The sequence below is a fragment of the Leptodactylus fuscus genome, chromosome 1 (genome assembly GCF_031893055.1).
Source record: "Leptodactylus fuscus isolate aLepFus1 chromosome 1, aLepFus1.hap2, whole genome shotgun sequence".
In the NCBI taxonomy this organism is placed as follows: domain Eukaryota; kingdom Metazoa; phylum Chordata; class Amphibia; order Anura; family Leptodactylidae; genus Leptodactylus; species Leptodactylus fuscus.
This window is the reverse complement of record NC_134265.1, coordinates 183,082,719-183,107,515: the sequence shown is the minus strand read 5'-3', so window position 1 is coordinate 183,107,515 and position 24,797 is coordinate 183,082,719. Positions and strand designations below refer to the sequence as shown.

General features: G+C 40.5%; 1 protein-coding gene across 3 annotated transcripts; it reads left to right on the top strand.

Moving 5' to 3' along the window:
• Positions 1-9,676: 9,676 nt before the first annotated feature.
• HEMGN (hemogen) lies at positions 9,677-24,319 on the top strand. Of its 3 annotated transcripts, XM_075280372.1 has the most exons (5): positions 9,743-9,828; positions 13,451-13,503; positions 16,355-16,445; positions 19,543-19,901; positions 23,883-24,319. In XM_075280372.1, the coding sequence occupies exons 3-5, from the start codon at positions 16,387-16,389 to the stop codon at positions 23,996-23,998; spliced, it is 534 nt and encodes a 177-aa protein (XP_075136473.1). In that variant the 5' UTR covers positions 9,743-9,828; positions 13,451-13,503; positions 16,355-16,386; the 3' UTR covers positions 23,999-24,319. The 3 variants fall into 3 exon arrangements, with proteins under 3 accessions (XP_075136472.1, XP_075136471.1, XP_075136473.1); XM_075280371.1 differs by lacking the exon at positions 13,451-13,503 and having other exon boundaries at positions 9,677-9,828; positions 16,355-16,433; XM_075280370.1 differs by lacking the exon at positions 13,451-13,503 and having other exon boundaries at positions 9,677-9,828.
• The last annotated feature ends 478 nt before the right edge of the window (positions 24,320-24,797 follow it).

The window sequence follows — 24,797 nt, the reverse complement described above, 5'->3', positions numbered from 1 at the left end:
TGCTGGCTGTTACAGTGGACCTATTATGAATGGGTTATAATGGCTGTTACAGTGGGCTTTGCTAGGTTTTATGGGAGGGCTGTAGCTAGTTATTATCGGGGCTGTTTATATCTGTTATTATATGTTTATAGCTATTATGAGTATGTTTGTCTAGCTTTAATGAGAGTTGCTGTGCATGGCTATTATGAGGTGGCTTTACCTAGTTATTATGTGGGGAGACTTTGCCTAGCTGTTGTGCCTAACTACAGGGGCGAACCTGCCCCTTTCACCACCTGAGGCGAACTACAGAAAGCCGCCCCCCCCCCCCCCCCCGCCGGGAGGAGGGGGCAGAACGGAGGGGGCGTGGCGAAGTGCAGGGGGCGGGGCTTAGCACCGTTCGCTGGCAGAGAGCAGGCATGGGGACGACCTGCTCTCTGCCTGAGCATGAGAGGAGGCTGCTGGAGCAGCGCTGCTCCAGTGGCCTCCCCAAACCACCGCTCGGTGCTAAGCCAGTCCAGGACAGCTTGTTCTGGACTGGCTTAGGTAACCAAAAATGCTGCCCTCCCTGAGGCCCTGGCATAGCGCCGCCTGAAGTGCTCGCTTCAGGTCGCCTCATGGGAGGTGTGGCGCTGCCTAACTATATTATAAGGCAGAGACTGTCACCTAATATGTGGTGGCTGCATGTAGCTTTGAAGAAAGACTTAGGCTAGGTATTGTGATGGAGCTGGAGCACTGCCAAATAGGATGCTTTTTTTGGACAATTTAAAAAAATGCTGTTCTTTCTAAAAGATAAAGGGATAATTAAACAGAGTGCATACAAAACAATGCATCCAGTTTTAGGCTAAGGCCCCATGTAGTGGGCCACAACAAAAAAGCACTGCGGGAAAACCCACGGCAGTAATGCATCATGGTTTTTCCTGGAGTGTTTTTCACAGAAAGTCCGCAGAGGTTTCCTCCAGTGTTTCCGTAGATACAATTGATATACTGTGATCTCCAAAACTGCAATGGTTTTGGAAATCGCAGTTTGTTTGCTGTGTATATATCCGCAAAGTGGGGATGGGATTCCCATCCACTTTGCTGTAACTGTACCTTACTGTCTCCCTCAGCTGTATAGTTTGGATATGGTGTTAAGTATTCACTAGTACAATAGAGCTGTCATCTGTCATTGTAACCCTTCCCTCCACTAATAAGAATTCTGGTGATTCTGGTAACACACACCCTGCACTGCTAGATACCTAAAAGAGGAAGATTGCCTGTTGTGAATGTTTTAATGACCATAGTAAAAACTACAATATTTGATATTTTTGTATATAGTTAATGACTTGTAAAATTGCATAAAATCTGCAAAAATTGAAAAATACTGTTCTACCTAAAAATGCTGATTAAATAACGTAATTTTAATGACATATTCCCTTTAGTAAGATATACATTTTTTTTGTTATATACTCATAATAAGCATATATCTAACAAGTACAACAAATATCCCATTAGTGTCCTATTCAACTTCACTTAACTTAATTTTCACTTTAACAAACTTTTTTTTTCAGTGTGGCAAAAAGACCTGCTAGTACTTGATAAATGTAGAATGACTATGCTAAAAATACAACCACATGACTTAGAGTGGTAAACTGATAACAAGTGCTTCATCCACCATGGCTTTTATAGATGTCGTCAATGCAAATTCAGTGCATCTTTATCAACAGCTAAAGTTACTAAAATTATGATTTTAAAATTTAAAATGCAATTTAATCTATTCTACATATATTCTATGGATATATAGATATGTCCATTTACACCTTTGGCACTATAATGCTAAATATTGCTCAGTATTTGACTTTACAGTTGATATACAAACAATATGTAAAAGTACTACATATGTACTTAGAGATAGATAGCAAAACTAAAACTGTGCCAAATATGTAGAAATTTGTTCATTTTAACAATGTTTGAAAACCAAAGTTATTTGTAGTCACTTTATAGATTCTACATGTTTATTCCTGGAAAGAAAATACATACATGGTATATATACATGTCATGTATAATATAATACAAAATGTTCCATGTTTGTATAAATAGATTACATAATCTTTATCACTGCTGTGTGAATAATGATCAAATGTTTATATGTCCACACGTAAAAAAAAAGTCCAAACGTAATATGGTTCATATGTTCCCAAATATTAATTACCGTATTTTTCGGACTATAAGACGCACCTAGGTTTTAGAGGAGGAAAATAGGGAAAAAATTTTTTGAAGCAAAAACTGGTAAAATATTTAATATATGGGAGTTGTAGTTTTGCAACAGCTGCAAGGCCACATTGACAGGTGACCCTGCAGCTGTACGGGGATGTATAGGGCGTTTTTTTTTTGCGGGGCCAGATGTACTTTTTAGTTATACCATTTTGGGGAATGTCTATTTCTTAGATCACCTTGTATTGAAAAAAAACAGGAGGTGATTTAGAACTTTTATTTATTTTATATTTTCATTATATATTTTAAAGCTTTTTTTTTTTTTTTTTTTTTTTTACTATTTTATTCCCCCCCGGGGGCTTGAACCTGCAGTCGCTTGATTGCAAGTCCCATAGACGGCAATACAAGTGTATTGCCGTCTATGGGACATTCTGTCTATTAGTATTACGGCTGGTCATAGAGACCAGCCGCAATACTAATACAGCAGTGGCAGGCCTGGGAGCCTCATTAGGCTCCCGGCTGTCACCCGAACAGGTCGGCTCCTGCGATATCGCCGCGCAGGAGCCGGCCTGCAACGTCACAGGTACAGGGCCGGTGGGGACCGGCCCCGGGGGAGAAGAGGCCGCCGATACTGACCCGGCATCCGCTGTACTAGAGAGGCGGATGCCGGGGAGGGATAGAAGCCATCACAGGTGCCGGGGCCTGAGACATCGCTGCGCTCCTCTGCCCTGCATGAAGCCAGCGGCAGGGGGGACGGAGAAGCAGAATAGCATCACTCCTCCCGCTGCTGGCTTCATGCAGGACAGAGGAGCGCAGCGATGTCTCAAGCCCCGGCGTCTATCACTTGCCGGATTCCGCCTCTCTATTACAGCGGATGCCAGGCGCCACATTCAGACTATAAGACGCACCCTTCTTGTCCCCCCAAATTTTGGGGAAAAAAAGTGCGTCTTATAGTCCGAAAAATACGGTAGTTCAAGATCAGGTCATTTAACCCCTTTTAATGAATAGACCCTTTTTTAGTACATGGGGCTTTATCGTTGTAATTTTTATTTTTTGTATCCCAGGAAATATAAAAAAAATAACAAAAGTGCAACTAAAATACTTTTTTAAATAATTGTGTATGTTCTAATATAGGGGATATATAATTTCAAGCATATAAAATAAAATATTTAAACATTTTTTTTGCTGATTTCCTATGTAGCTGGGACATATATTTTAGAAGAAATACAGTCTTTGGAGATTCCTTGTAGAGCTGAGCTGATCTGAGGATTGCTAAGATATATTAACTCCTACAGCTATCTGGCACTTGGTGTTCATAGATTACCATTTCAGGAGAAAGCATCACGGCTGCTTCTTGAACTTTATATATGGTACCTACTCTTTGTCCTATCCCTTGTTAGTACACTAACTCTTTACAGGGAATTTTCTCTGCTCTTCACTAAATAAAAAATAACTAAACACACTAAAAACTCTCCAGAGTTGCAATATAATCTGTAAACAGTACAGCCAGTATGAATCTAAAGTAGCTTAATTTTAAACTAAAAGTGGCAACACCTTAACTGTCAGCTTAATATACATCTGCCTCAATACACAGGAGATGGGGAAAAAGGTGTACAGTCCTATGAAAAAGTTTGGGCACCCCTATTAATCTTAATCATTTTTAGTTCTAAATATTTTGGTGTTTGCAACAGCCATTTCAGTTTGATATATCTAATAACTGATGGACACAGTAATATTTCAGGATTGAAATGAGGTTTATTGTACTAACAGAAAATGCGCAATATGCATTAAACCAAAATTTGACCGGTGCAAAAATATGGGCACCTCAACAGAAAAGTGACATTAATATTTAGTACATCCTCCTTTTGCAAAGATAACAGCCTCTAGTCGCTTCCTGTAGCTTTTAATCAGTTCCTGGATCCTGGATGAAGGTATTTTGGACCATTTCTTTCTACAAAACAATTCAAGTTCAGTTAAGTTTGATGGTCACCGAGCATGGACAACCCGCTCTCAAATGATCTGAAAACAAAGATTGTTCAACATAGTTGCTCAGGGGAAGGATACAAAACGTTGTCTCAGAGATTTAACCTGTCAGTTTCCACTGTGAGGAACATAGTAAGGAAATGGAAGACCACAGGGACAGTTCTTGTTAAGCCCAGAAGTGGCAGGCCAAGAAAAATATCAGAAAGGCAGAGAAGAAGAATGGTGAGAACAGTCAAGGACAATCCACAGACCACCTCCAAAGAGCTGCAGCATCATCTTGCTGCAGATGGTGTCACTGTGCATCGGTCAACTATACAGCGCACTTTGCACAAATAGAAGCTGTATGGGAGAGTGATGAGAAAGAAGCCGTTTCTGCACGTACGCCACAAATAGAGTTGCCTGAGGTATGCAAAAGCACATTTGGACAAGGCAGCTTCATTTTGGAAACAAAAATTGAGTTGTTTGGTTATAAAAAAAGGCGTTATGCATGGCGTCCAAAAAGAAACAGCATTCCAAGAAAAACACATGCTACCCACTGTAAAATTTGGTGGAGGTTCCATCATGCTTTGGGGCTGTGTGGCCAATGCCGGCATCGGGAATCTTGTTAAAGTTGAGAGTCGCATGGATTCCACTCAGTATCAGCAGATTCTTGAGAATAATGTTCAAGAATCAGTGACGAAGTTGAAGTTACGCCGGGGATGGATATTTCAGCAAGACAATGATCCAAAACACCGCTCCAAATCCTCAGGCATTCATGCAGAGGAACAATTACAATGTTCTGGAATGGCCATCCCAGTCCCCAGACCTGAATATCATTGAACATCTGTGGGATGATTTGAAGCGGGCTGTCCATGCTCGGCGACCATCTAACTTAACTGAACTTGAATTGTTTGTCCAAAATACCTTTATCCAGGATCCAGGAACTGATTAAAAGCTACAGGAAGCGACTAGAGGCTGTTATCTTTGCAAAAGGAGGATCTACTAAATATTAATGTCACTTTTCTGTTGAGGTGCCCATACTTTTGCACCGGTCAAATTTTGGTTTAATGCATATTGCACATTTTCTGTTAGTACAATAAACCTCATTTCAATCCTGAAATATTACTGTGTCCATCAGTTATTAGATATATCAAACTGAAATGGCTGTTGCAAATACCAAAATATTTAGAACTAAAAATGATTAAGATTAATAGGGGTGCCCAAACTTTTTCATAGGACTGTATATACTGTGGGGAAGGTAGCTCGGTAACAGCTCGGTAACAGCAATGGTGCGGACCCAACCAAGAGGACCCCCAAAATAACATCAGAAGACAGATGCTCCATAACAAAAAAGCTTATGATCTCCGCATGTTCAGAGTCCACTTTCAATGTGATTGTGGGGGTCTTGATTTGGACCTTACCCCTGGCCAGTAGGGCAAAATCCACTCCAGTAACAGATAGAGGTGTATTAAGCAGCAAAAGCTCATTACCTAAAGCCAAGACAAATGAGAATTTGAGAAAATTAGCCGCAGACCCAGAGTCATCTAGGGCCTGGCCAGAAACAGATCTGTCCCCAGAGGACAGAGACACAGATAACATCATCTTATTCCCACCAAATACCTGGTTGCCTGAGTGGTTCTTCTGATTACTACTCAGGCACTGAAGTTTTTTCGCTGGTGACAAGGGTCTGATCGAGCAGTCTCGGATGATATGATCTGGAGAACCACAGTACAGGCACCGGTTATTCCTGAGACGATGCTCTCGTCGTGACTTGGCATCTACAGCTCCCAGTTGCATGGGTTCCTCACCAGGAGTGATGGAAGGAAAACTGAGTTTTCAGGAGAGAGAGGAAGAGACAGAAAACTTGGAAGAACTAGGCCCTACTCTCTCTGTTAAATTTTCCCGAATCTTACGGTCAGTACGAACCACCAAAGTAATGGCCTGCTCAAGCGTAGGGGGATCTGGGTGACCAACCCATAGCTCCTTAACACGATCACACAAACCTTGCTTAAAGTGAGCCTTTAGAGCAGACTCACACCAACCTGCAGTTATACTGTACTTACGGAACTCTGCGCAATACTCCTCGGCAGAGCGTTTGCCCTGCTGCATGGTGAGGAGTTGAGATTCCGCAAGTGCAATGTGGTCTGGCTCAGCATAAATAGAGCCCAGGGACTTAAAACATTTTTCAAAATCAAACCACTCATCAGCATCAGGAGGGAGTTTAAGGGCCCAAGCTTGTGGGTCCCCCTGTAGCAGAGATATAACCTCTAGGCCAGGACAGCAATTCCCCAGTAGCTGCTGGAAACCCTGGGAAGGGGCACAAGAGACATTGAGCCAATGGCGTAACTACCGTGGTAGCAGCTGCCACAGGGCCCGGGACATTAGGGGCCCAGCGACAGCTGCTACCCCTGTGTTTTTTTCCCCTTAATAGGCTCCTTAATATCCCCACACCCTCAAGGGCCCCATACCTTCCCTACCATAAGTAGAAGATCGGCAGTAGATGCAGGGCTGCAGATGCTTCTTGTATAAGCTTCCGCACGCAGCAGCTTCCTGTTCCGCCCCTCCCCCTCCTCAGTATCGGAGTGTGAAGGGAGACATCCTGTGTGATGTATCTGCTCTCTTAACTGCTAGACAGAGCTGCACAGCCACATGTAAGTATATTTTTGGATAAAATATGTATAGATGTGTATATGTGTTTACATTATGTGTGTTATATACTGTGTGAGTCCTGTATATGTGTAGATAGGTGTGTGTATATGTTTATGTATATGTATATGAATGTATGTGTGTGAGTAGATGTGTATATGTGTAAGTATATACAGCATATCAATGTCTATCTATCTATCCATTTATCTATCTATTTATCTGTATTTGCTTCTATACATGTCTACCAACATACATACTAGAATTGTATTTTATAATGTGATGTTTAGGCCCAGTTCACATCTGCGTTCAGGTTTCCGTTCATGGAGTCTGCTTGGGACCCCCCCAAACAGAAACCTATACGCATTAAAAAGCGGTTACTTTCAGGGTCTCCAATTATTATACTGTAGGGTCTGAAAAGACCCCAGAGTATAATTGTTCATGGGTGTCCATTATGGGGCATAATGGTGTATGCAGGGGCCACTATGGGGCATAATAGAGTGCGCAGGAATGCGGCGGAGGTCGGTTGAGGTCTTATTGTCAGTCAGGAAGGGGGGGGGGGTCCCCATGTCAAAAGTTTGCCATGGGGCCCTGCCATTCCTAGTTACGCCACTGTGTTGAGCCCTAAGCTGAAAACCCCCACTGTCCCTTCCTGCTTGCCTGGTCCTATCCTACACAATAGGCGTCAACTTGGAGATGATCCCTTTCTATATACGTGACACACAAAATGCAGACAAGACAAACAACAAGAAAAGATGGTCAGCTAGTCAGGGTTCGGTAACAGTCTAGCAATGCAGTGCCAAATCGAAGTCCAAAAGAATAGTCAATAGGAAAAGCCAAGGTCAAGGTTAAGAATACAAGTAATAACAGCAAGAGAAAGCCAGCAAGCACAGGGCAATAGCAAGCACCAGTGTGAATGTGAGCCAAGAATAAATAGGAAGGATGAACCAGCCCTGGACCTGATAAGAAGGGCAGCTGTCAATCACAGGGCAAGACTAAATTTAACCATTAGAGGAGCAGAGGGAAATGAAGATGAAAGCAGACAGGTGTGGTGGAAAATAAATTACCAAACTAGAGCCGTGTTCACACAGTACAACCAAAAACTGTAAGCAAGTAATCAAACTGCACACGCCTCCTGCACCACAGCATGCGAGCAGAGGGTGGCGCAGTGACCCGAGTAGGCAGAGACGTTACACAAGTCTCTTCTGCTTGTTGCCTGTCCTTATCAGTGTTTTTCTAGCAGCTATTTTACCATGAAGGCCTGCTGCACAAAGTCTCCTCTTAACAGTTGTTGTATAGATGTGTCTGCTGCTAGAACTCTGTGTGGCATTGATCTGGTCTCTAATCTGAGCTGCCGTTAACCTGCGATTTCTGAGGCTGGTGACTCGGATGTACTTATCCTCCGCAGCAGAGGTGACTCTTGGTCTTCCTTTTCTGGGGCGGTCCTCATGTGAGCCAGTTTCTTTGTAGCACTTGATGATTTTTGCAACTGCACTTGGGGACACTTTCAAAGTTTTCCCAATTTTTCGGACTGACTGACCTTAATTTCTTAAAGTAATGATGGCCACTCGTTTTTCTTTACTTAGCTGCTTTTTTCTTGCCATAATACAAATTCTTACAGTCTATTCAGTAGTACTATCAGCTGTGTATCCACCTGACTTCTGCACAACACAACTGATGGTCCCAACCCCATTTATAAGGCAAGAAATCCCACTTATTAAACCTGACAGTGCACACCTGGGAAGTGAAAACCATTTCCGGTGACTACCTCTTGAAGCTCATCAAGAGAATGCCAAGAGTGTGCAAAGCAGGAATCAAAGCAAAAGATGGCTACTCTGAAGAACCTAGAATATAAGACAGATTTTCAGTTGTTTCACAGTTTTTTTGTTAAGTATATAATTCCACATGTGTTAATTCTAGTTTTGATGTCTTCAGTGTGAACCTACAATTTTCATAGTCATGAAAACACAGAAAACTCTTTGAATGGGAAGGTGTGTCCAAACTTTTGGTCTGCACTGTGTGTGTGTGTGTGTGTATATATACTGTGGGGGCAACTGGTGGAAAACTGTTGGAAGGGGATATTATATTGTGGGTGGGACATTTTAATATAATGTCTGTGGGGCCACTGGGGGGATAACAATTTAATGAATGTCTGAGTGGCCACAGGCAGGGACAGAGTAATGTCTTTGGGGTCACTGGGAGGACAAATTTATGGGTAATGAGCCTCTGGGGGATAATATATTATATGGGGCCACTGCAGGGGCATTTCACTGTGTGATGGGTCATTAAGGGGAATTATATTGTATGGAGCCACTAAGGAGGCATTATACTATGTTAGGCACACTAAGCTGCATTATACTAGGTGGGGGCCACTGAGAGGCATTATAATTTGTCTGAGTTAGGTATGTCTGTGAGTCTGTCAATGAGCTATGGAGTTTTTAATAATAGTTGGATCAATGGTCAGGGGCACTTATCAGGAGCAATTCTGATTATATATTCCTAATTTGTCCTACTTGAATACACTGCTCTTTCAATGACCCAATGTAGTTTTCAATGAAACTACATTGCCATTCTTCATAACTGCCCAAATATAATAACTAAATGACAGTAAAATGTTCTTCGGATGATGTGTATGGTTAAAGTTCAGCTATAGCTAATGTAAACCTTTGACAGTACTCGCTACTTAAGAACATTCACATATCACATTTGTGAAGATAACTCCATAATTAACCAGCACGGTGAGCCAGCAGCCAGTAACCAACCACAATGCCAGATACACACCTATTCAGCCTGTGATAAGGAATCATTATTGGCCTTCAGTAATGGCCAGGACTGATAAGACACTTTGGGCGGGAAGGAAAGTTTGCAATGGGCACTCCTTTTTTCAAAAAGCAATCTTATTTTGAAATAACTGTGCAAAGTGCTGGAGGAACGACACAAGGGCAGCAGTATCAATAGCAATGGGTGATACTGAACAGGACCATCAATATTCGGAGCATTCTGGACACTCTGCCCCAGCAACTGGGCATCATGAAGAAAAGCATGAGAGTCCAGGTAAGATATGATGGTCTGGGGGGCAACACGGTGGCTCAGTGGTGAGCACTGCAGCCTTACAGCAGTGGAGTCGTGAGTTCACATCCCACCAAGAACAACCTCTGCAAGGAGTTTGTATGTTCTCCCCGTGTTTGCGTGGATTTCCTCCCATTCAACAAAGACATACTGATAGGATAAAAAAAATGTACATTGTGATCCCTACATGGGCTCACAATCTACATTAAAAAAAAAAAAAAAAAAAAAAAAAAGATATGATGGTCTACTCTGAAGAATGTATGACTCTTTCTGTACGTGACTTATGGGTATGTATACAAACTCAAATAAATGTTGCTATTTTTCTAATAAATGTCAAAAATATACTGTGAATTTTGCTAATATAATATACACATTCTGGGTTTATAGCTGTACCATGTATAGTATTTTACCCTTCTATTTTAACATAGAATGTAATGAATTGCACTACGTCATTTATCATGATACACAACATCACAGTGAACCTTCTGTTATACACATAATGGTGTTAAAGGTTTACAGTCCACATTCATCTTTACAGATTATTATACTTATAGTGTACTGCCATTGAGTTACACTATATATACTATTGTGTTCATAATGCTCAATGCTGTATGAACTCTTCCAATAGGGGGCGCTGTGACCTGGAACTTGCAACATCTTATGGTATCTGACACTAATAAAATTAGCTTTTCAATATTTGCTAATATTGAAATGCTGTTTGTTGCACTAATGGTTAATACATATATAAAATATAGCAATACATATTTTCATAAGATCCTTTTATAAAAAAAATTTGAATTCTGTCATATTGAGACTGTTAAGTAGTATAAGTGTAACAATTGTTTTCTGTTCAGCTCATTAATAATATTGTAATATCTATGGCTTCACAACAAATTGATCCAATATATATATATATATATATATATATATATATACACTCCTAATTTATACATCACTACCAGCACTGGAACGTAAACTTCATAAGGTCTAAAGTGTAGACTTGTTTGTTGCTAGGCTGTATGCAGTAGCTAAGAAGATAAGGGACATGGACTCCAGTTGATGCTAGCTGCATGAATCGACTCTGCAGATAAGATTCTGTACAGTTTACACTTCTCAATATACAGCAAAAGGTGTTCCAAGAGATAGAATGGGTGTGTAACTGAACAAACTCACATTTTTAACTAGTAATAGGTGACAGTTTTACAGCTATGAACAAGAATCCTAAAATTAATATATGTTTTTTCCTCTGATATCGAAGCATAACTAAAGAGGCTGTCTGCCTTAGAAAATCTAATTTTATTTACAATTTTAGGACATTCTTCAATTCGCCAGACTAGAGAATTGTACTTGCCGCAAAGAGCAATCCATCTGAAAGACACATCCGATCCATGCACTATAGTGGTTGTACAGGGTTAAGGTTGTTAGGCCTATCTTTAGGATAGGCCATAAATACCTGGTAGGTGGGGGCCAACAGTCCGTTCACCAATCAGCTGTACAAAGCAACTTCAGATGCCCACCCTAAACACCATACAGAGATGGAAGCAGAGAGCTCTGTTCCCTGTATAGCGGCCAGGAACCAACTTTACAGCTCGCCGCCATTGAAGTTAGTGGGAACTCTCTCCTGGTCATGCAGCCAATGTGAATATAGAGGTGCAACCTCATTTTTATGGGGATTCTGTAAACTGTTTTTTAGAAGACTCCAGAGAAGTGAATAAAGAAATCCACACATGCATGCCCACCTCTCCATTCACATTGACTTTGTCATCAAGTGGTGTAGGGGTCGGTCCAGCAAACTGGAGATAGATGTGGGTCTTACTTCTGGGACCTATCAGACATTTATGGCATACCCCATGGATGTGGCAGAAATGTTGATAATAAAAATATCCATTTTATTCCTTTGAACACTTGCTGCCAGGTACCCCTGTAGATAACATTTGATGGTTGAGGGTCCCTGAAAGTGGAACAACCCGTCATCACGCTTATTTATTTGGTACTACAGGTCCGTGGTTATAGCAATGCTGTGTAAACAATGGGTAGAATAAGTTTACATAGCAGGCAAACAAAACAGCATTTCTAAAGCAACATATTTAGGAAAAGTCTTCAATTTATATAAGCTACCAATATAGGTAGAATCCTGGATCCCTTCCCATGTTTCCTAGAGCGTCATGAAAGCATCGTAGTCTCCTCTCATCCTATGCATTGAGTAAATGTGCTTATTTCAGGAGAGACTAAAAGAGCGAACCAGAATTTAAATACCCTTTACCATTACATTTTTTGTGTTTGTGGGGTAAGGGTTCTGATGCAGGTCAATTCTTTTCTTTTGCTGGTGCTTTTCTATCTTGTTTTAAGTTTTCTTAATCTGCTGTAATGGCGTAAAAAGCACCAAAGTTGTAAAGATACATATACCCATATAAATATACAGATTGCCACAATCTGTAACTTGTGCCAGCTGGGAGCTTCTGTAGATTATAAATTTGTTGAGGCCTGTCCATACCCTGCATACTTTTTTCAAAGTGGTGTGACAGTAGGAGAATGGAAAAAGGCACAATATTACATGCAAAAGCAGGATGTACTTTTCTGAGCAAAAAAACAAAAGCTTAGCCCCAAAGTCTATTTTTTTTTTTTTTAACTATTGTTAGAGGGTTTGTTTTTTTTTTACTTTCAAGGTTTCATATGTGAATATGTAATGTACTGTTCCAATAGGTTTGTGAGGTTTCTAAGGGCCCGTTCACACGGGCACAGATTATGGCGCGTAATCCACGTCATAATCCGCCCTCTCATGATGGTGATCTATGGAGACTGCCAGGCTACTTTCTTCATGGAAAAAGAAGTGGGCTGCCCTTTCTTCGGGCGGATTCCGCGTCTCGTTGAGCCGCGGCGTCCGCCTGGCGGCAGCAACCTCCGGAGTCAGCCCATTCATTTGAGCCGACTCCAGAGGGGGAAGCCACGACCGCGACAGTCTCGGTGCCAAAATCCGCCCCACCGCCCCCTGTGTGAACTTAGCCTAAGAAATTAATCTCTTTGTTATTTCATAGTCTTTTCATCATAATTTTGTATCCTCATTTTCAATTCCTCTAGAAAATTCTCTATAAAAATGTAAAATAACAAGAAAATTAAAAATCTTATTCTTGCTGGTCTTCTTTCATTAGGTTTTTCAACTAAAGGTCATAGAGGCAGCCATTTATGTGACCTAAACATACACAATCCGAATGTAATAGTATTATAGGTAAATAACAATCATTGGATGATTTTATATGTAGAATACAGTTCCTGTAAATTGTACACTAAACCTAAACCAGACAATACTTTAAAAGTAAAGCCTAATAATAGCTTGATGATTGCTTTGGCAATACCCAGTTAATGTGGCCCTGCATAGAGGCCCTTCATTCTAAATGTTATCAGCGTTGCGATACATACCTGATACTAAGGATAGAGGATGGGCTCCTAGTTTTTAAAAATGCTGTTGCCCATTAAAGAATCTGTCTGGAACCTTCTATTTATAATATTATTATATGAATTACTATACATTTTCTTGGAGGAAGACCACAGCTTTGAGATTTTTATGCTATTTTACATTTTTTTAAAATTTCTGGACGTTTTTTTACAGGGGTTGAAAATGAGGAAGTTTGCATGTTTTGGCAACTGTGAATCTTAGAAAAGGTAAGGTCTGCTTTTGTAGAGGTCCTCGCTATGGTGTGATCTTATTGTCTTAATACATTTGTCTAGTCACTAAAATGCTTTTAATTCAATATTAGTAAATGATTGACAACTTGTAATGAACAAGCACAAAAACATATGCCAAGAACAGTTTAGATATGAGCACCACCCCAGGACAATTAGGGGCAGTTCACAAGGAGTTAACGGGCGCGCATTCTGGCACGTATACACATGTCAGAATGTAAGCACTCAAAACAGAATCACATTCATTTCAAAGGGGCGTTATGGGCGTATAACGCGTGTAATTTTGCGGCTGCAAAATTACGTGCGTTATATGCCCGTAACGATACATTGAAATGAATGGGATCTGTTTTGAGCTCTCACATTCTGACACGTGTATACGTGCCAGAATGCACGCCCGTAAACTCCGTGTGAACTGGCCCTTATAGTTGTAACCAGCTGGTGATGAATATCACAAAATATTGTAGAACTAAAAGTTAAACTTTTTTTTTTTTTGCAAATATAAATAATTAAGAATTGTGCAGAGTTTTAAAGATTTTTCTCTGCGGGAGTCTCTGTTGCAGTGTATGCCTGAAAATAACTTTTCTTCAGCCGGTTTCAGTTTTAAAAACAACGGACAATGTCAATGGGGTTCGTCAGATTACGTGTGTTACCACAATTTCATGGTCCACCTCTCCGACAGACCAGAATAACGGTGCAGATGGAGTTTAGCCTTTTTTTTTACATGTCTGAGTGTCAGTGGTGGGGTCTTCCTGGGTCTCCTGCCTTAGCATTTAATTTCATTCAAATATCGACGGATAGTTTTCACTGACACTGGTGCACTCTGAGCCTGCAGGACAGCTTGGATTTCTTTGGAACTTGATTATGGCTGCTTATCCACCATCTAGAATATCCTGCACTGCAACCTTTCATCAATTTGTCTCTTCCGTCCATGTTCAGGGAGATTAGCTACAATGCAATGGTTTGTAACATCTTCAATACATTGTACACCATAAACAAAGAAACATCAAGATCTCAGGATATCGACTTGTAACCTTGATATTGTTGATATTTTTACACAATTTTGGTTCTCAAGTCCTCAGGCAGTTCTGTTCTCCTCTTTCTGTTTCCCATGTTTAGTGCGGCACACACACAATGCAGAGACTGTCAACTTCTTTCCTTTTTATTTGGTTTCAGTTGTGATTTTTATATTGCCCACACCCGTTCTTTGCCACATGCTTGAAACAAAGTCATTTACCCACAATTTTGAAAAGTTACCAACAATTTTGTCCGGATTATTTTTGTAGTTTTGTGTAAAATTATGCCTAATTTGTCTTCTTCTCTTTGTTTTTTTGTGTTGTTACAATGCAAAAAGGGAAATAAACATGTATATAACATATGTACCATATACTCAAGTATAAGCCGAATTTTTCAGCCCAGTTTTTGTGCTGAAAAAGCCCCCCTCGGCTTATACTCGAGTCAGCAAAAAAAAAAAAAAAAATTATTATTTTTTTTTTTTAGGAGGGGGGTCTATGACCAGCCACAATATATGTATAGAGTCTCCCATAAAATAGTGCAAAAAATAAAAAAAAATAAAAAAAAAAAAATAAAAAAATTAAAGTTCTAAATCACTCCTTTCCCTAGAATACATACAAAAGTAGAAAATTACTGTGAAACACATATACATTAGGTATCTCTATGTCTGAAAGTGCCCGGTCTACTGAATATAGGGTATCTGCAATGCTCCTCTTCTGTCGGGAAGGGATTAATAGGAGCACTGCAGATACCCTATATTCAGCCAGGCTGAATTCCAAGTGGGGGGAAAAACCCCAGTCCTCAAGCTCAGGGAAGGGGCAGACAGACAACCAAAACACCCCTTCCCCGTTCCCAGCACCCAGCAACTACTTCACCCAAAAACTCCGACCATTTTAATTTTTCCAGTAGCTGCTGCATTTCCCTCCCTCGGTTTATACTTGAGTCAATAAGTTTTCCCAGTTTTTTGTGGTAAAATTAGGGGCCTCGGCTTATATTCGGGTCGGCTTATACTCGAGTATATACGGTAATTGCAATAATTTTCTGTGAGAAATACTTAATTTTCTAGAAAAATTATTGGGCTTCCAACACTTATGGCCATGACTGTATATAGAGGAAAATAGGATACAACATTCACACTAGGTGATAGCTGCGACATGGTTACATGGAACATGTCTAGAACACTCTCACAGAGAAATCAATAAACATTGAACATAGGTTCTTATACTTAATATGGATGCTGTAAAACTTTCTCTGAATGCTGTTAACAGCAGCTTAGGCAAAAACTGTAAAATTTAAATCTCTATTTTACGGCTAAGGCCCCACGTAGAATCCCTCAGCAAAAATGAGCTGTGGGAAAAACCGCAGTGGCAACATATTGTGGTTTTTCCCACTGAGCTATTCACAGAAAGTCCGCGAGGTTACCTCTGCTGAGTTTCTGTTTCAATTACACTTGTAGGGAAACAACCAGCTTCTTCTTAGATATAATTGACATGCGGTGATTTCCAAAACCGCAGCAGTTTTGGAAATCCACCTTGCAGTGACTGTAAAAGGCTGCATTTTTCCCACAAAGTTTACATCATGTGGGGCCTGGTCTTAAAGTCAGACATCCTGAACAGATCTTGTTATTTGACCTGTACAATAGAGGTACAGAATGTGTCATATCCATCCAGTGCAAAAAAGCTGGACTCACAAGTTGCCATATTGACACAAACAATGGGTATACTGTACATCTAGCAAATCTGCCATGGCCTTCAAATTATCAGTTTAAAGTACTGTAATTGGTGCCAAAATCTAAATATTTCTTTCTGATTTTTTTCAGTGCCTATAACAAGACGTTTAAGAGATAGAGAAATGTTGAAAAGGAAGAAAGAAGAGGCTCAAGAGAAAGACACTTACCAGTGGGTTTTTGGGTAAATTTTCAGGGGAAAACCTTGGTACTTGATGTTATAAATTAACATTAAAGTAATGAGAAGATTGTTCAATACATACAAATAGGGGTGTACATAGAAATCATGGGGCAACCCCATTTCATATTGAAGCAGTTGCAGGGATCAGCAGACAACAATCGCCTGGCTGCAGAGAACCCACATATTGCTGCATCTGGTCTTGCATGAATAAAGCTATATTCACACAATAGTAAAATTGCCATGTAAAGCCATTTTTGCAATGGCTTTCACATGGTCATCTCTAGAACACATTGGGTGCAGATTCATTAAAACTAGTATTTCATACACCAGTCTGAATAAAGGCCCTGACAGGCACACGGTGTGCCTAATTGTTAAGTCTCCAGTTTCTTAATAAGCCAGGCGCACAGAATAGAGATCTATACCAGTCAGGAGCTTCATAGATTTCCTGTATAACATGCCAGAAAACTGTTGTGAGGAATAATAAATATATCTGGCTGTACTGGAAAAGTGGTGACGGAGGTGTAGATGAGGGGAATGTGGTGTCTCTTTGGCACAAGAAAGGGCTTTGCACTAAAGATGTGCCACATTCTCACCCATCTATGCCTCAGACCCAAGACTATAAGGAGCAGAGGCCCAAGGGAGGGGAGGAAATGTAGCAAACTCACCTTGCTCAACAAATTAAAAGGGCCCCCATCCCTCCATAGGCCCCCGTGCAGCCACACCGGCTGCACATGTGATATAGCCATGCCTGAATACACAGTCTGTCCACATTTAATACATCCCATATGCCTTAATGCAGCCATATACTGTCCTTGAGAATTGTATTTAGAATCAGTTTTGGTGACAACACAGAAGCTATTCTAGATTATTTAGAAATACACCTTTGAATATAATGAGTGCAATACAGGTACACTTTGTTTGTGAATTATGCTACATATGTCCATAAACTCTATACTGAACTGAGTGGAGAAATCTATTGTCTAAGTTTTAAGAATATTCACAGTAGAGGGTTGACATGCATTCAGATGTAGCAGTAAGTCACAATTCCAGTTTTTGGCTATATTGCAAGCATGTTATGGTAAAATCCAATATGGATATACACCATGCCAAACGGGAAGAGATATTCCGATTTCTCTTTTATGGTCATCACACATCACCACCAAATAAATCAGGAGGTTATCATTGTAACAACCATACCAGACAAGAGAATAAGCAAAAATATTTTGAGGAGTAAAAATAAATTCCCCCTCCCAATAAGCCATAAAAATATTGAACAGCAATGGGGAAAATGTTGCTGTATGTTTAGTGATACATTTGTTAGACATGTTCACATCATACTTTGGCATATTACCAGCATGTAAATTATGTAGCTTAGAAAAAGAGACTGGTGTAAAGTTAGAAGAGACGTTATCAACAGAATTGTCATCATAAGAGTTCATTTCCTCGTGATTTGTGATGTTCTCAGAGTCCTCAGTGAAATGTTGGTGTACTGTTGATATTGTTATCAGGTTAAGATGATTAGATAGACTGTGTCTTATCTAAGGCCTCCTCCACGTGACTGTACTTTTGATCCACAATTGCATATGCATTTTAATGGGCCCAGGCACTTGACCATATTTTTTTGGTTGCGTGTCCGTTCCGGATAAAAGTACTGAAAATTATGAAGAATGTCTTATTTTTGTCCACATTTGTGGTATAGGTGAGTCTTTTTGGAGATCTGTATTTGCAGATGACATTCTGACATATTTTTGGGGGGTTGTGGATTATTTTTTGTGAACTAAAAACCACTACGTTCATGTGCAGGAGACCTTAGTCTTTATGGAGTGTAGAAAGTAGAAGAGAAGGCTTGCAACACTCTTTAGATTGTAAAATCCAGTCTTTTTAATTCAGTCCATTAAAAACATACACACATGAGAAAAAAGTGCCGAAAAAACTGAAAAAGTGTAGACATAAAAGAAAACGTCATGACTAAGGGGTCAACTTACCCCGAAACATGTTAGTCTACCCCTTAGTCATGACTAAGGAGTCGACTCACCCCGAAACGCGTTAGCGTTTTCTTTTATGTCTGCACATTTTTCAGTTTTTTCGGCACTTTTTTCTCATGTGTGTATGTTTTTAATGGACTGAATTAAAAAGACTGGATTTTACAATCTAAAGAGTATTGCAAGCCGTCTCTTCTACTTTCTACACTTCGGATGGTCTGCCTCCTGGGTCTGGAGGTTTGGTTTGGCACCTCTGAAAAAAATCGACATATACGTGGTAAGCTACAGCCCAAAAATATTTTTTTTAGTCTTTATGGACCTGAGCGAATGTACAGTCCAAGAGTGTTCTGATGGCAGCCTGAGTATGTTCCAGTGCTCTGTTCCTATCTGTTCCCATATTTATAGAACAGGTTGTATAAAATATCACAACGAAACTGAACATCGGAGTACCCTAGGGCTGCCAACAGAGGTTGTGTGCATGAAGCTTTATTGCCCTAAAGTCCTTCAAATATCTTACTTGTGTTGTTGCCACTTTGGTATACTAAAGTGTAGAAATGTTCTGTTTTAGTTTAGCATTCATTGTAATATAGTATATACCACATTCTGTTCACAAATCTGGATCATTGTACATTGAGATTGATGATTTTGGTTGCTTTTGGCTTTAATATAAATATATTTTTAATTTTTAACCATAATTATTTTTAAAAATAAATTTAGGCAGGTTCAATTAAATAAAATAAATAATAATAAAAAAAATATTAGATACACATTTCTGTATTACAATCGCTACCTTTTTATGATGTATTTATGATGTGCACCTTTTTAAAAAGTTGCAAAAAACCAGAAAATTCATTCCAGGACATGGGCACCATAAAACCCCAAAATATCTGACAGCAGTGGAAGATTTATGCATCTTGCACTTTCTTAGTAAATTTGGGTCAGTGCACATGGTGTTTTTTTGGCGCTGATTTTGAAGCTGAATCCTCCTCAAAATCAGCCTCCAAAAAAAGCCTCCCAATAAGTAGTGACTGACGTTCATTACATTTTAGTTTGTAAAGATTATTAGGAACAAAAACTATATTTTATATACAGTGTTGAAAATTCTTTCTATTTGTTAGAGAGCAGACTAGCAGCAAGCGCCAAAGGAAAACCAAAGGAACTGGACGTGGAAGAAGGAAGCAGGTCAAGGAACCTGAACCAGAACCAGAACCTTTGCCTGAGCCAGAACATGAACCAGTCCATGAAGTCCAATATGATGCAAGACAAGAAGAGCAACACCATGAAACTGAATCAGAAAAAAAACTTGAGTTACTGTCTGATGTACCACAAGAGCATGCTGAGCAAGAGCTAGAACCTCTGGTGCACCATGAAGATCCTGCACCGGCTGTGACTGAAGGAGAGCCTGCTGATGTGACTCTTCTAGTACATGAAGATGCTGATGGACATTTACCACAAGAGACTTCCTCTTTGCTGAAAGGTAATCATTTCATGCTTTTACTAATAATAATTAGCCAAATAATATTCTACATAATTATACTTTTCATTGTCCAATTAATAATATCTGTTTCATTCTTTACAATCTATAGTGTAAAGTTTCATCTAATGATGCTATTCTCTCCTCTTTTTCATACATAACTAAAAATGCATTGTATATTTTTTATTCTAGCATTTTTATTATACATTTCGTAGGTTAGGCCTGGGTCACATCCGCATTTGGTATTCCGTTCGGGGAGTCCACATGGGGACCATCCCAAACGGAATACCGAACGCATTGACAAGCGGTGAGCTTATGAAAGCATGCAGACCCCTTAGACTATAAGGGGTCCATGTATTTTCTGCATAGTTTCGAATGGAACGAGTCATGGGGAGAGGAAAGTAGTTCATAAAGTTCTTTTCTCTCCACATGACTCGTGCGGACAGTGCATGTAAAATACACGGACCCCATTATAGTCTATGGGGTCCGTGTTCTTTCATAAGCTCACCGCTTGTCAATGCGTTCGGTATTTCCTTCTTTCGTTGGAGGGGTCCCCATGTGGACTCCCCGAATGGAATACCCAACACAGATGTGAACCAGGCCTAATATGTTTCATTTATTAGTTTGAAGTTTTGAAGTTCGCTAACATGAAGTATGATTTTGGATATATTTGTATTTCTATGCTTTAACTTCTGTAACTTGAGAGCGTGCAGAGTGTGGAGTCACACCTAGGCCCAGAAACCTTAGAATATGTTCACACGGTGGAATTTGGTTAACCAGATTCTGCCTCAAAACCAGTGCCAAATTCTGCCTTGAATCTGTCCCCCATTCAATGAGAAAGACATCAAAGCATGATGCGGAAAAGAAGCATCCTGCTTAATCTTATTGTGGATTTGTGGCCAGTTCAGCTATAGTAGCTGTGGTGCGAGCCACTCCAACAACTAGGCACATACATCTGAACCTGATCAGTCAGTGAAATCTGCAACAGAAAAGACAGAAGGATGGAAATGGAAGAGGAATTTGAGGCAGAAGTCCACGTCTGATTCGTCTTCCATTCCCACCATGTGAAAATACTCTTAGTTGGCCCATAAGGGTAAGTTCATATGGAGTTTTTTGGTCAGGATTTTGAGACCGTATTTGCCTCAAAATCCTGACCAAAAAGACGGCGCCCGGAAAAAGATGCGAGGTGCTCATTCTTCAGGCCATTTCGCCTCACGATTCGGCCTGAAGACACACCTCCTCCGGACTAGGTCCATTCATTGGGCCTAATCTGGAGCAGAGTGCACAGCTGGATGCCGGTGCATTGCACTGGCTTTCAGTCGTGGCTACCCGTCTTTTGGACCAGAACCTGAGGCAGCCTCCGCTTCAGGTTCCGGTCCAAAAAACCCCATCTGAACTTACCCTGAGATGTCTCTTCCCAATAAAAGGAGAGCAATATTCTAAACAATGCATCATAGTTGGGAGCTTGATAAAGATCTTGCATTGGGGTCTATGGGTCTCCATTGGGTCTCATGAGAAGGAGGGAGGGTAAGAAAGTTTGCAGGCAGTGGCCATAAGACAGGAACCTTTAAAGAAAATGACCTCCAGTTGGTACAAATAGCTCAGAGTGGAGACACTGAACTACAGGTACTCTTACCATATATGCAATTGTGGCGAGTACTACAAAGAGTATCAATTTAAAATTGTAACTATGATTTTTGACATATGAATTTTATAATTTTAATGGTGTGATTAATAATAGACACCTGGTTAATAATGTCAGATGGAAGTCAATGTTTATTAAACAACAGAAATAAGGGCACTATTAGGGCATATGGATACCACAGATTGGTGATAGCACTACCATGTATTACATTGATAATTTATCATCATTTTTAATGGGAACAATTTAACACTACATGTGCCTGCTGAAAGGGAAATATATGCTGTGCTGTCATATTGGTGATGGTAGCTGATTGCCGGGACTGAGAGAGAGCACAAAAACTTGTCTAGTTGAGGCAACTAATAGGTTATCTTATAAGAATCAGTGGGGTTCTGGCTCTTGCATTCACAGCAACTCTTCAAAGATGAGCAGGACTAAAATGCCTTCATTCTTGATATTTGTGGGATTCTCTTTGTCTAGACCTCACTGATTTGACTCATATAATATTTCTCACTGGCATGGAAGTCTAACTAATGAAAATTCGGTACTATTCCGTTATCGGGCCAGCAGAGCTTATCAGCACCAGCATCGGGACAGCAGCAGTCAGCATTTCGGGAATGATATCCGAGGACTAACTGCTAGCCCGATGCTTGTGCCCAGCTCTCCTTCCATCTGCCCCGTACCCCTCTCTGGCCCGCCCCAAGGACTGACTGCTGGCCCGATGTTGGCGCCCTGTCTCTAGTAGCCAGTTCATCGATGCCTCCCTCCATCCTCCCAGTGCTGCCCCTCAGCTCTTCTTACATCTGTCCCGTACCCCCTCTACCCACCACTCGACTAGGCCTCATCTCGGCGCTTTCAATCTGGCCGTTCGCATTCAGGAGGAAAGAAAGACGCTTGCACTGGAAGTCATGGCCGGTACAGAGAACGGAGATTGGAAGGAAGAAAATAGCAAATACCGGGGCTCAATAAAGGGTCCTGAAAGTGGGGACGGAGATTCAGGGACACGCCGACCATAGTAATGGCGGGGAGCTATGGCGACCCAGAGGGACAAACTTCCTGCAGTGTCCTGGCGACTAGTAATGTCGGTCAAGCCTAGTCGTGTGGCGGGGAGAGGGGTACGGGGCAGATGGAAGGAGAGTTGGGCCAGAGAGCGGTACGGGGCAGATGGAAGGAGAGCTGGGCACTAGTATCGGGCCAGCAGTCAGTCCTCGGATGTCATTCCTGATGCTGACTGCTGCTGTCCCAATGCTGGTGCTGATAAGTTCTGCTGGCCCGATAACGGAATAGTACCGAAAATTCTTTTCAGTGTGACAAGATAGATGTAGTGTATCTATTAGTAGATTTTTTAGGTTTTATTGATTATTTTAGGTTTAATTTTACTTAGGTGACTTTGTGTGGACTGAAGTCAGCATCTGCAGCATCCCACTGGGACTACTGCAAAATATAAATAGTTTACGTTATTGGGTGCTGTATATTTTCGCTGAAACCTGTATAAAGTTTGTATATAATGTATTAAATGGGATGTACCACTGTGTGTGTGAGGAGCTGGAGTTTGGTATGATCCAGGCAGTTTATTGTGGAAAGGATGTAGAGACATGAATCTTCTCCAAGCCTTTCGAAAGTGAGCAAGCTGAGGGATTATTGGTCTAGACCTCAGCAGGAGGAAAATCACCCAGGTTAGGCTAAGGAAAAATCAAGGAGTGTGTGCCAGGCAGAGAGCTGAGAATGTGTTATATGATCCTCATAGTAACATCCCTTCCTGCACCACAGGACAGACTGGGCAACCTTTGTTTTTATTTTAATAAAATATTGTGTGAATTTCCTTTGGGTGTGCCCTTGGACTTGTTATGTGTGTCTGTTGTAGGTTGTCTTATGGTCATATAACACTTAGGGTACGTTCACACGGCGGAAAGCTTTTCTGCCATGTAAACTGTCTGCGTGGCTAGCCACAACGGAATGTCAATACAGTGCATCAGCATTCCGTCACAGCATCCCACTCCTGATTAGGCCCGAATAAATGGGCCTAATCTGGAGTGACTCTCGAGCCGCAGACACCATGGCTGACTCATCCGCGGAAAAATAGGGCGTGATTTTGAGGCGGATTCCATGACAAAATCTGCCTGCAAAAAACTCTGTGTGAACATACCCTTAAGGAGCACTCCAGGTAATATTTTACACTGCCCACCTTGTGGTATTTGATACAATTATGGCAATCCAGACTCCAGGAAGTAGTGGTCCTATGTGAACCATTTAGTGATAACAACAAAAAAATAACAAGTTTATTAATAATAATAATAATAATAATAATAATAATAATAACCATTGACTTTTTTTATTTGCAGATAGCGAAGAGGTAGCAGTTTCTGATCCTGAACCAGCTACAGAAACATCTGAAGTTCTTGCCTTTCCTCTTGAACAAGAACAATTCGAGCATCAGTACTACACACCATTGCTTTAACTTTACCGTTACACATTTTTCTATATTATACAAAAGATATATTTTTAGTGTAGAATATTTCATTTGGTGACACAGCATACATAACGTCTATACTTGGTAGAACAATCGGTCTATGCGACATCGCTTTCAAAGACTGACATTTAGTAAATAGATTTCTGTTTATGAGAAACATTTATTATGCTATTACATTTTATGTCCTCTTTCTGAGTAAAATGTGTATTTTTAAAATTTAGGATTTATGAAATGAGATATCTAACCCATTCCAAAAAAAAAAGAAAATGAAGTGATGTGATTATTTCCATTAAAAGCCATTTATTCCTATGTCCTTTCAATTGTCCATTTATTTCAAACCTCTAACATTTTAGTGTGTCCATTCTCAAACAATGTTTCTTCCAATAAGGCAATATAATAAATCTGGAACTCTTAACAAGTAGGGAATGTGTATAATCTGAGAGCGGAAAAATAAAAGTGTTATGGGATTTGGAAAGAGGCGTGAAGGGGTTAAAGGTAATCTGTCACTAGGTCCAGCACCACCAAATAACCAACATACTATTGTAGGGATGTACACAAGAGGGCGGTTATTCTTATAGTCATGACGTCAACCAGCTTCTCCAATCCATGATGGTCACACCTACCCTGAGGTGCTGGAAAAGTAATGATGATTCATTATTATAATCTTGGCGGTCTGCAGGGTTGGACCCACCCTCTAAACAAAAATCCTGGATACGTCCCTCTGCCATTGTTAAAAGACAAAAAAGGAACAAACACCGAGCAGCCCGTAGTGTAGTATTTCAGGTAT

What these genes read in the sequence shown, in the direction of transcription:
- HEMGN (XM_075280370.1), top strand. Translation starts at nt 9,735, where the DNA reads ATGGGTGATACTGAACAGGACCATCAATATTCGGAGCATTCTGGACAC. An exon ending in ACTTACCAGTGGGTTTTTGG is followed by an intron (nt 16,446 to 19,542) that starts GTAAATTTTCAG and finishes TCTATTTGTTAG; the next exon opens with AGAGCAGACTAGCAGCAAGC. An exon ending in GACTTCCTCTTTGCTGAAAG is followed by an intron (nt 19,902 to 23,882) that starts GTAATCATTTCA and finishes TTTTATTTGCAG; the next exon opens with ATAGCGAAGAGGTAGCAGTT.